A 12,686-nucleotide genomic window follows, 5' to 3' on the forward strand; every position below is an offset into this window, starting at 1 on the left:
CTTTTGTCCTTAATGTTTTCAATTCATTCAATTACAATTGAAAAAATATTTTACTTTTGTCTAAAATATTTTATATCGTTCTAATTTAGTCTTTTGTTCAAAGTTAAATATTTTCTTCTAAAAAAATGGGATACCTTTAATTATAGTAAATTATCAATTCAATTTATAAATTAAAACATGTAAAATATTAAAAATAAAAAAATAATTAGTAATATATTTAGGACATATAATTATAAAACAAATTAAATTTGTTAACCACGGTAAATGAATAGTAATTACCTATTACTTAAATTATACATTCTTTCGTTTTTAATAGTAATAATTGTAAGAGTGAAAGTAAGTTAGTTTCCAGATCTTTTTCTTTTTAAATTCTATAAAAAATATTTTGGTTAATATTAAAAAATATTTTTTTTTCAAAATTTTTTTCATCTAATGGACTTAATTCTAATTTGATTAGTGATACACATATTTATTAACAATAAATCAAATAATATGTGGGAATTTTTATTTTAATAAATTAAATAAATGTTTTATTTTTGAAATAAATAATTTTAAAAATTATTAGGAAAATACATCAGCATCTCTTATCTTATTTATACTGTAAACGAGATAATTTTATCCGTATCGAGATATGTATATTTTTTAATTTTCATATATCTCTTTATCGTAAATATATCCTTATTGTAAACGAGATATGTATATTTGTAAATATAAAAATATATTTTTTGAAAATAATAAAAAATATTAATAATTTAAATTAAATCAAACTCTTAAAAATAGAATATTTCAAATAATAAGAAAGATAAGCAGTTTCAAATAATAGAAAAGATGAGCAGTTTCAAAATAATAGAAGAAATAGGCGGTTTTAACTAACTAATTAATAAACTTGGTCTAGTGGTTAGCTCACTAGTTTGCTTAAGCAAGTGTTGGGGATTCGAATCCAGCCTTATTATTATTTGAATTGATTTAGTGTAAATTCTAATAAAAAACGCCGGTGGATGGAAGTAGTACGGTTAAGATCGTCCACCTTCCATATTAATTGAAATGTTCTATTTTTATGAGTTTGGTCTAATTTAAATTATTAATAATTTTATTATTTTTATAAAATATATTTTTATATTTATAAATACATATATCTCGTCTACATGGTAATAATTTTTTAAATTATTTATTTTAATAAATAAAATATTTATTTAATTTATTAAAATAAAAAAATCTAATAAATTGTCTCTATGACACATATATAATGTCACACACTCTCTTTTTTTTGTGGGTCCAATGAATCAACAATTGTGTGCTCTAATTAATTCTTTCCCATCCAAGAGCCATCAACATAAACTACTAATGCATTGACACCTATCATTCTACACATGTAGAAACAATTTCCTTTCTACACCATAGAATCCACCATAAAAGTATTGATGCATCTACAATTGATTTTGTATATCTGGAATTTGTATTTATTTTTTAAATTATCGACCTTGTTCTTGTACTGTTGTCATGTAGGACATTTCATTAATTATTTAATTTTGATCTTACAATGAGATTACATTAAAACTAAATGAAATTTTTTTAAATTTAAATAAGACACTTTAAACTCTAAGAACCAAAATAAAATTACACCCAAACATAAAGTACTAATTTAGTACTTTACCATATATCATATTATGCGGCGTATATATATGATCTCATGAAATATATAATGAATATGTTATGAGTATCGAAGATCAATATTTCCAAAAGAACTCCACATCAAAAAGTTAATACCTAAAAAATAATCTTATTATATGGCCTTGTGTTCTCTTAAATGAATTTTATAAGATTTTTATATTACGTTTTATTCTAAATATATGAGAAAATAAGATATTAAAAATAAAATATAAAAAATAGAAATATAAAAATTAGTATTTTTATATTTTATTTGGTGATGAACTAGAATAAATTATAAAAGTCTAATTTAGAAGAGTGTTAAGAGGCCATCAATTAATATTTTTACTTATTAAATGCTGACCAAATTTTAATAAAAGTATTATCTTCTTAGATTTTCTATTTAATTTATTCTCATTTTTTATCATTCAAAAAATTTGAGAAAAAATATATAATAATAAAAAATAAAATTATAAAAAATTAATACAAATAATAAAAAAATAATTAAAAATAAGTTATATCTCTTATTAATATCTTATGTTTTTTATTAAAATAAATATAAAATATATTAATTTAATACATCTAAAAATAATATTTTTATTTATATCTCATTTTATCTATCAAACATAATTTTATATCTCTATATTTTTGTCTCAATATCTCATACTTATAAATAACGGCAGCCTTGCTACTAGCCAAACCGAAGAACTACCTGAGTAGGGTTTTAACCAAACAAAAGAAAAATTAGTAAAGTTCTGCAAAATTGATAAAGGCATTAATGTTATTTGCACACGTAAATTGGTTACTTTTTTTTTTTATACACCAACTTAAATTTAAGATAAAAAAATAGGATAAAATATATTTTTTATTTTTAATATTTGTATTTTTTAAATATTTTTAACGTTTAATTATATTTAATTTTATTCTTAGTATTTTTAATTTGTATCAAAATTATTTTTAAATATTAATTTTATTTAAAATATTAGAGACAAAAATAAAAATATTTAAAAATATTTTTGAAACAAATAAAAAATTTTAAGAACAATTAATTAAATAAAAAACATTAAAAAAAATTAAATATTAAAAATATTTTTAAAAAAATTACAAATTTTAAAAATAAAAAATATATTTTATCAAAGAAGATAAGATAGGAAAAAATAAATGAGAACTACAATCAAAATAATACTTGTAAATTATGTTTATAAAATAAAATTATAATTTCGGTGTACAAATCATTTATCCTATATAAAAGGATACACATAGGACACACAATACAAAATCAAACACAAAAATTGGTTATCTACTTCTCCATATTTGTTATTATATATTTATAAATACTAAAATGGATTTAATTAAACTGAAAATAAAACTTCTAATTTATGATGACTAGCTAGTAGATATATAGAATGCTACTACTTTTAATGAAGAGAAATTATTCTAGTACACTAAATTTTTTTAACTTATATATTAACACTCATTTTAACATCTTAGATTTTGATGTGATTTTTACTTTTAATACTTTAACTCTTAATTTTTCATCCTTAAATTTTATTGGTATGAAAAAAAATAATGCACAAAATAATGAAATATCATTAATCTTAGCTATAAAATAACAAGGAGGAAAAATGAAAAATATTTCTAGCAAAACAAATACAATTAAAATAAAATTTAGATCCTCTAAATTTTAAATTTTCAATTTAAAAGATAAAATATAATATTTTTTTTGAATAATTTTTTTCTCATATTTTTTTAAATTTTATTTATAAAATAAATAATAAAAAATTAATATTTTATCCTTGTGATATTCAAAATTTAAAAAATCTAAATTTATTAAAATGGGAGTGATAATATTTCTTATCAATTCATTTTTTGAGTTAAAAGATTAGAAGAAAAAAACTACACCAGTCAATTCCAAACCGCCAAGGTCACTGAAATATTTGACTTCTACAGCGTTATATGGCCTTGTAACCAGATGTCCAGACGTTGTGTGAATGGAATTTCTTTACCTCTTGTTTCTTGTATCATGGATGATGAATGACGTTTACAACACAATTTTCCCAAGATGAAAAAAGAAAAAAAAAAGATAGAATGTGAAAAGGACATACCGACATATATAAAAGGAATAAAATGAATTAACAGAAAGAACTGCCACGAAAATTATCCACAGAGTAGTCACAAAGGTCAACATGGGGAGGAAACTTGATGTGAAATGCAAGATTAGAAGATGGGCCTAATGGGGATCTTGGTTGTTACTTCTCAGTTTCTCAAAATTATTAATGGAATCTTTCTTCTTCTTTTTTTTTTCATAGATAGCTAATTTGAATAAAAAAAATCTAAATTCACATAATAAATCAACCACTAAATATAGTTATTATATATTTATTTTTTTATAGATATGTACAGTAAAATATATTTTAAAAATAAAAATTATACTCGAAAAGCTCTACTCTATTCTCATTAGTAAATTAATTATATTATGCATATAGTTACTAAATTAGTAATTTGTATAATATATATTAAAAATGTATAAAATAATATATATATTTATACATAAATATATCATAACTAATTTTTAGTACACGTAATATTTTTATAGTAAATAAGATTGTATTTGTTTACCAGGAAAAAAGACAGTGAAATAGGAACATAAACACAAAAATATATGATAAATTCTGTGGTGTTTGTAATTTTGGTGTCGAAATTGCCGTTATTTTTTATAGTAAGTTTAAATATTAAAAAATTATTTATTTTTATATTTTTTAATTTAAATATTAAATTTTATCTCATTTTAGTAAGTTAGGTAAATATATATAGACATCATAGCATACACTAAAATATATTTAGCAAGACAAAAATATTGTATCTAGAGATATGAAATTAGTGTATTTTATATGTATCTTGACAAAAAAAAACACAACCATTAATAAAAAATACAATTTATTTTTTATTTTTTCATTATTTTTATTAATTTTTATAATTATATTTTTTATTATTATATTTTTCTTCTCAAATTTAAAAAAAATAAAAATAAATTAAATTTTTATAATTTATTTTATTTTATTACCAAATAGAATATAAAAACACTAAATTTTATATTTCTATTCTTTATATCTTATTTTTCGTATCTTATCTTATTTTATTCTAAAATATATATATAATCTAATAAACAATAAATATTATAATTTATAAAAATATTACATATACATAAAAAATAATTACTATATATATATATATTATTTTATTTATTTTTAATATATATTTTATATTTTAATATGTATTTTATGCTCTTATTAATGTTTATAAACTGGTACCATGATTATAAAGTTTAAATTAATCATGGAATCTTTAAAGTCTACCTAGTGGCTTTCTTACCCACACGTGTCAGTTCGATTCAAACGTCCCTATATATTTCCAAGAAATTTTCCTCAAAATGGACTGCAAAAACCAAACACACAGACAACACGTCCTGTGTTGGCAAATCTTAACATACAATAATTCATTGACGTGATTCTGGTTGAAACCTTTATTAGTATCTTAATATTTTTTGGGACTCCAATCTAGCCAACTTTCATTATTATATCCAAATCAAAATTATTTGTGCTTTGCCAAATTTTCACTCATCCTCTTCTGTCTTTTCCTTAACAATCAAAAGCCAAACAAAGAACACCAGTTTGTTCATTCAAACCAGAAACACAAAAGCAATCATTGAGCAGCAAAGTTTGGATCTTTTCTTTGATTCCTTTTCTTTATCATGGTCTCTGTTTCGGTCTTATACTCTGTTTCTCTTTAGATTTCTTCTTTACTCCTTTATTTCCATATACCCTGAAGTTCCTTAATCATCAAGTTACTATTTTTGTGCCAAAATTAGTGTTTTTGAATCCAATCTAAACATGGGTCACTACACTTTGTTGTTGAACACTGGTTTTCTTATAGTGGTGTGTGCCTTCATGGTTGTTCATTTGCAACTTCCTGAAGTTGTCGATGTGGACAACCACACCGACAACTCTTTCTCTAACATAACAACCGACCAAGATTGCAACAGTTTGCACAACCATGGCGACTACAAACACAAGTGTCTGTACCTCAAATCCAACGATCCATGTGTCTCTCAGGGCTACATCGATTACCTTTTCTTCTTCTATTGCAAGCTTGGGAGGTTCCCTCTTTTAGGTTACACTCTATTGATACTTTGGCTCCTTGTTTTGTTTTACATGTTGGCAAACACAACTTGTCAGTATTTTTGTCCTTCACTTGAAAACCTTTCAAAGTTTCTTAGGTTGTCGCCAACAATTGCTGGGGTGACTCTTCTCTCCCTTGGCAATGGTGCCAGTGATGTCTTCTCAAGCCTTGTTTCTTTCCAAGGAAGTGGGACCCAAAGCATTGGCTTCAACACTGTTCTTGGTGGGGTTTCTTTTGTCACTTGTGTTGTTGTGGGCCTAGTTAGCATTTCAATACGTAACAAGAGTGTTGGGGTTATCAAATCTGCGTTTGTGAGAGATGTTTGCTTTCTCTTTCTCGTTCTTTTGTTCTTGTTTGGCATCTTGATCAGTGGTGAGATCAATGTTCTTGGTGCAGTTGGTTTTACTCTTTTGTATGGGTTGTATGTGGTTGTTGTTTACGTGTCTTCGACGCGATGGAAGGGTGGTTGTGGTGGCGATCATCAAGTCGGGGTTGTCGAGGTTGATGGTGTTGCTGATATTGCTGAAAATCTGAACGTGCAGCTTCTGAATTCCATTGAGAAAGGTTTTATTGATGAAAATGAAATGAATGATGTTAAAGAAAAGAGGAACTGGTGTTTGGGATCTTCAATATGGCGAAATTCCCTTTATGCCCTTGAGATGCCACTTTACTTGCCAAGGAGGTTGACAATTCCGGTTGTTTGTGAAGAAAATTGGTCAAAGCCATTTGCTGTGGGTTCAGTGATTTTGGCACCGGTTCTGTTATGTGTAATTTGGGTTCCTTTTAATAGAGAAAATTTTATGAGCACCTTTATGATCTATGGGATCGGTTTATTAATTGGAATTGTACTTGGAATAGCGGCAATTTTAACTACGAATATGTCGGCGCCGCCGCCGCGGAAGTGGTTGTTTCCATGGCTTGCCGGAGGGTTTCTGATGAGTGTGATTTGGAGTTATATTTCAGCTCAAGAATTGGTAGGGTTGCTAGTTTCAATTGGATACATTTGTGGAATTAGTCCTTCAATTCTAGGGTTAACGGTTCTTGCTTGGGGGAATTCACTTGGGGATTTAATGACGAATTTAACCCTGGCTATAAATGGTGGATCTGAGGGTGCTCAAATTGCAATTTCAGGTTGCTATGCTGGCCCAATATTCAATACTCTTGTTGGGTTGGGTTTGTCTCTTGTGACTTGCACTTGGTCACAGTACCCACAAAGTGTTGTGATAACTAAGGATTTATATCTATGGGAGACAATGGGGTTTTTGGTCATTGGATTGATTTGGGCACTTGTGGTTTTGATTAGAAAAGATATGAAACTTAATGGACTTTTGGGAGTGGGGCTTTTGGTAATTTACTTCGTTTCTCTATTTCTGAGGCTAGTTCAGAGTAAAGGGTCTCTAGATCTAGACCAATTCTAGTAGAACTTCATAATTGATAATTCTTAATTTGTAAGCCTGTTATTATTGTAAAATTGGTGTATTGATACAAATTTAATAACTTAGATTTAGAAACAGTCATGAATGAGTTTTTATTATGAGAGTTCCTAAGTTTATGATGCTATTAGAATTGTGTTCATGATGTAAGAATTATTTATTAGTATGAATTTGCTGTAAGTGTTGTGTAGTTATTATTGTTAGTATTGCCAAAATGGCTTTGCATTATGTAAAGGAAACTTTTATAGGAAGGTCCCAATTATTAATTTAAAAATTTTGTTTATAGTCTTTAATCTTTATAGAGTGTTGGTTAAAAGCTTTTTATTAAGAGTACTGTAATTTTTTGTCTATATATTTATTGTTATATATAAATAGTTTAAATTTATAGGTGCGATTTCTTATTCTAATTGACCAAATTTTTTATAATATAACTTTTATAATCATCAAAAATTAAAGAATATCATGTATTAAAATTTAAATATTTAATTTAATTCAATTTTTTTATTTATTATACAAAGAATATTACATTATCTATTTTTTTTAGAACGCATTAACATTTTTTGACCTATATCTACTTTCTTTTCTTTTTTTTTTTTCTTTATTCTTCATCATATATATATATATATATATATATATATATATATATATATATATATATATATATATATATATATATATATATATATATGGTGAGTTCTACCCAACTCCCTCTAAATCAATATGTAAATTATCATTTATGACGTGACACCTCTAAATCAATATGTAAATTATCCTTTATGACGTGACACCTTTTAATTGAATGTTTAGTTTTAATTTGAGTTAATTTAATCCAATAAAAATTAACATCTTAACTAAAATAGGGTCATTTTATAATTAAATATTTTTTTAAGATAGATGATTATATAATTTTTGTAAAAATTAAAAAATAAATTTAAATGTTTTTTACCAAATCAGTATTAAACTATTAATTTGATTCGCTCTACCCTTCTATTAAAGAACACCTCCCTTGGGGAGTGAAGAACATTTCCTCCCTTCCACTATTATTTTCTACTCAAATTCGTTTCTACTAAGCTTCACCTTCACCTTTTTAATTTTTTCATTTTAATTATTTCAGAAAATTTATACATGTATTTGACTGGAACGCAATTTATGCACCTTCAATAGTAGATTTTCAGTTAAACAAATTTTATGGGACAGAACTAGATATTTGGCCTCTATACGGTGCAAAGACTCGGATCATTTTAGAAGATTTCCTAGCTTAGATATATTGTGAGATCGAAAGACTATGATTCATTGGTTGCTTTTTCTTTTCTCTTTGTTATTTTCTTTTGTAAGACAGGTCTGTTATCCTTCCATCTTGTGTCATTTTCCCCATATTAATGATACATTTCTTTTCAAGTCTGATATAATTTTTTTATCACAAATGCTTACAGTTCTAAAATATGACAGAAATATGACAAACCAAGAATGAATCAGAAAATTGAAGTTTACGAATCTAAATTGATAAGATTCATTGAAGCTAGACATCAAATATTATTCACTCGTGAAAAGTACAGCAGGCCTTAGATTTGGTCCTGTTGCTTCCACTGCATCAACTAATGTCTTTTCTAAATTAGGGTTTTCTGGAAGTATGATTTGGGGAAGAAGCATAGATTTAATTTTTAATATTTTAATAAATTATATAATTATCCATTTTGAGCTCTAGTCTAATTTTAAAATAGTTTAACTATAGTTAACATAACAACTAATTAAAAAACGACATGTTACAGAGAGTAATTTACATGTTATTATAAGAATGGCACAGTAGAATTTACCTATATAACACAGATAAATAGTATAATTTTGAAAGAATTAGTAAGGATAACGAGGGGGATACACGTTACACCACGATTTTGAATCAGAAGAGAGATCTCAAGAAATGGCAGATCTATTCACTCTATCAATAACGGAGCCGGATCTGGTGTATCATAAGGGATTTGCCTTTTCTATTGATTCCTCCGGATTGGATCAAAAACAATTCTTGAGGGGGGTATTCAACTCCAGGGATAACAGAAAGAGGGTAAATACAATAAAAAATGACTTGTAGTTTGCAAAAATTCAACAAACATGCATGTAAATCTAAACAAAATAAAGATTGCTTAAAATGCATTTTTTATTTTATACTTATTTAATATACGTTTGGAATTTAGTGTGTTTGTTTGAGGTGAAAATGGGAAGAAAGAAAAGGAAGGAAAAGAAATTGAAAGGAAAATAGTTATTTTTCTTTGTTTGGTTGAAGAGAGAAATGGGAGAGGAAGGAAAATGAATGGAAAAATATTGGTGGGACCTACCAATTTTCTTTTCCTCCAACAATGGAGAAAAAATGGAGAGAAAATTATTTATCTCTCTCTGCTTCCAATATTATCCCTTTACTTTTTTCAATATATTTTATAATATAAGGATAAAATTATTTTTTTATACCATTTCTTTCCTTCCTATTTTCCTTTCATCCAAACACATCTAAAGAAAATAAAAATCCACTCAATTTCTTTCCTTTCCTTTCTTTCCTTTCTATTTCTTTCTTCTCTATTTCTTTTCTTCCAACCAAACATATTAGTGAAATGTATTACTTATGTTTATTTTGTTTCAAATATTGTTTATTTCTTTGTTTATTGTATGTTACATTTATTGATTATACAAAGCCTATTTGTCATAAATGAGAGTGGTGAATAAGTGTCAAAATATTTTTAATATGATCATTTCTGACATAATGAATAACTAAAAGTAATTTTGAACAACAGTATATATTGAAATCATATTTGAAAATAAAAAGTATTATATATATATTAAAAATTAATTATTAAATTAATTATTATATATATATTTATATATATGTGTGTGTTATTTTACACATGTTTTAATATTATTTTTTATTTTAATATATATTTTGTACGAATAATTAATTTTGTATATACATATAATATGATTATTTTTTAAAATTAATAAATAATTTTATTCAAAATATATTTACTTTGTCATATTTAAGATTTAATGATGCATCTAAACAGTTGGATATACGATAAACAATGTACAATAAATTTAAGAAGGGTTATACTTGCATCAAAAGCATCACTAATTACCACTGCTACTTTGTACATAGCTTTAATTTCCTTGGCTATTGGCAATTCTTGTGAATTAAGAATAAGATGTGAATGAATTACAAGTTTTCAGTGGCCTAATAAGTAAGCATGGATATGGTATTAGTCAAATTCTTGGTCTACAATTCTTGACTTCAATCAAAACGCATTGAAGCTTCATTTTTTTTGAATCCATTTGTCGACAACTATCCACTACCCACTTTGGATTGGTGATGCATACCTCACATTTAATCTCTATCTCTCTCATAATAAAAAAGATAGTTTGTTTTAATTATTTTGTAAAATTTTGACCAAATAATTCATTATAAAATTTAGGAATTTATTATCTTAATAAGTCTAACTAACAATGGTTATCATTATAATATTTGTTTTTAAATTATGTAAATCATTAATGATCGCTTTCTCAGATATTGTCTTTCAAGATAATCGATAAAATTTCATTAAATATTTATTCTGAAACAATAACTATACTCACATGCATGATGCATATTTATATCATACATAGTCACCAACAAAAAAAATCATACATAGGATACATAAAATTTTATTATGGGCATTCGTTATCCAAAAACAAAGAGAAAAAAAAAAAAAAAAGAATGACTCACAAAACATATGATTCTTTTTTCTTTTTTTCCCTCTGATCTCTGTATTCTTTCACTCTGTATGAGAATGTTTTCCTTGAAACAGAGGGTGATATACCAAACCTATAACATAAGTCCACCTCATATAATAAATCAAATTATACGTCGTAGTCAACTAGTTATCACTTTTAAATTTTATTATTTTAAAAAAAATAAATTTATTATTTTAAATTGATTAACCCTTAAAAATCGAAGTGAATTGATTAATTATTAATTTTTTACTAGTTGTTTCAATTTTTTTATTGGATTGATTTTGAATTAAATAGACTATTTTAATGGCCAATTCTTGATTAATGCAATCGAATTGGTCGATTCTATTCGGTCCGATCCTCATAAGAACGATGTTTTCCCTCCAAAACACTATCTAAATCCCTCACCATCCATCACCTAAATCACTCCTAGTGACTTAACAACTTACACTAATTTAATGAAAAGTCTAGGGGGCAGCAGTTTTATTGAATTTTGGCCAGCATGTAATCAGCAGAGAAAGGTGAGCCATTGGATGAAATCTCACACTAATCTCACACCATCAAATCATCATTGATGACTAGTTGATGGCTAACAATCACAAAAATTGCTGGCCCCTAGCATTGCTCCTAATTTAAATAGCATAACCTTTGATCCACCAATAATATGAAATGTTTCTTACATATAATCATTCAAATCATTCGATTAATAATACGATAACATATCAATACTTGTGCAAACTAAATATTTGCAACTTAATTCCTTTAAATAAACGATATAATTCAAGCACAATATATATAATATCGTAGGAGTATATAAGAATAAGAATTTCTCAAAAATTAAGGCTTGCTCCCTTCTATTATTGGAGAAAGATATCACAACTTTAGAAGTGCTCCAACACTTGGACTAATCATGGAGCAATTTTGGTGAGGGCTCATGGATCTTATTAGCTTTCACTTAGATGATTAAAATTTATAGGTGCAATTTATTATTCCATTTAACCAAATTTTTTATAATATAATATTCGTGATAATAAAAATTTAAATAATATTACATACCAAAATTGGAACGAGCCTATATATTGTACTATACAATGCAAAAAGTATTGTACATTTATACTCTCTACTTTTTCATAGAACGCATTAACATTCGTTCTTGTTTTTTGATCGACATGATCACTTGTCAATAAAACTCATTCTTAAAACTTATTTTTTTCATCGAATCAAATCCAATATCTCAATATACATCCACACTCTTCTTGTCAAATCTACCAACTGATGAGTAAATTTGCATGGCCGCCCCAAGCTTGTAACATTGTCCACATTTACTAACGGTTTCAACTAAATTCTAATACCACCTGTCGTTGAGACCTTTGAGTGTAAAGGATAGCAAGATTTTGTTCCCTACTTTGGAGGATGACATATATGTTCTTTTTTGTGTTCATTGCATCAAATTTTGATTGAATGGGCCAAATATTCTACTGGATGGCCGGCAACCGAGTAAGACAGAAGGCCAAGTGCTTCAAACGGTTTAATTAGAGGTTAAACCAAATTTAAATATAAAGTAGATGGTCAAAATAAATATTGGCTGAAAAATAAAGAATATAAATCCAGTTCAGCTAGGAATTATTGCATGATTGAGTAGACTCTCAACTGTGCCACTGTGTAGTGAAAGGGAAACAA

At 26.0% G+C, this 12,686-nt stretch overlaps 1 protein-coding gene across 1 annotated transcript; it reads left to right on the forward strand.

Annotated features, from left to right (window-relative positions):
- Positions 1–5,105: 5,105 nt before the first annotated feature.
- Positions 5,106–7,509, forward strand: LOC130954824 (cation/calcium exchanger 2-like). Its single transcript, XM_057881597.1, has one exon. The coding sequence runs from the start codon at positions 5,538–5,540 to the stop codon at positions 7,242–7,244; it is 1,707 nt and encodes a 568-aa protein (XP_057737580.1). The 5' UTR covers positions 5,106–5,537; the 3' UTR covers positions 7,245–7,509.
- Positions 7,510–12,686: the final 5,177 nt, after the last annotated feature.

Source organism: Arachis stenosperma, chromosome 10 (genome assembly GCF_014773155.1).
Source record: "Arachis stenosperma cultivar V10309 chromosome 10, arast.V10309.gnm1.PFL2, whole genome shotgun sequence".
In the NCBI taxonomy this organism is placed as follows: domain Eukaryota; kingdom Viridiplantae; phylum Streptophyta; class Magnoliopsida; order Fabales; family Fabaceae; genus Arachis; species Arachis stenosperma.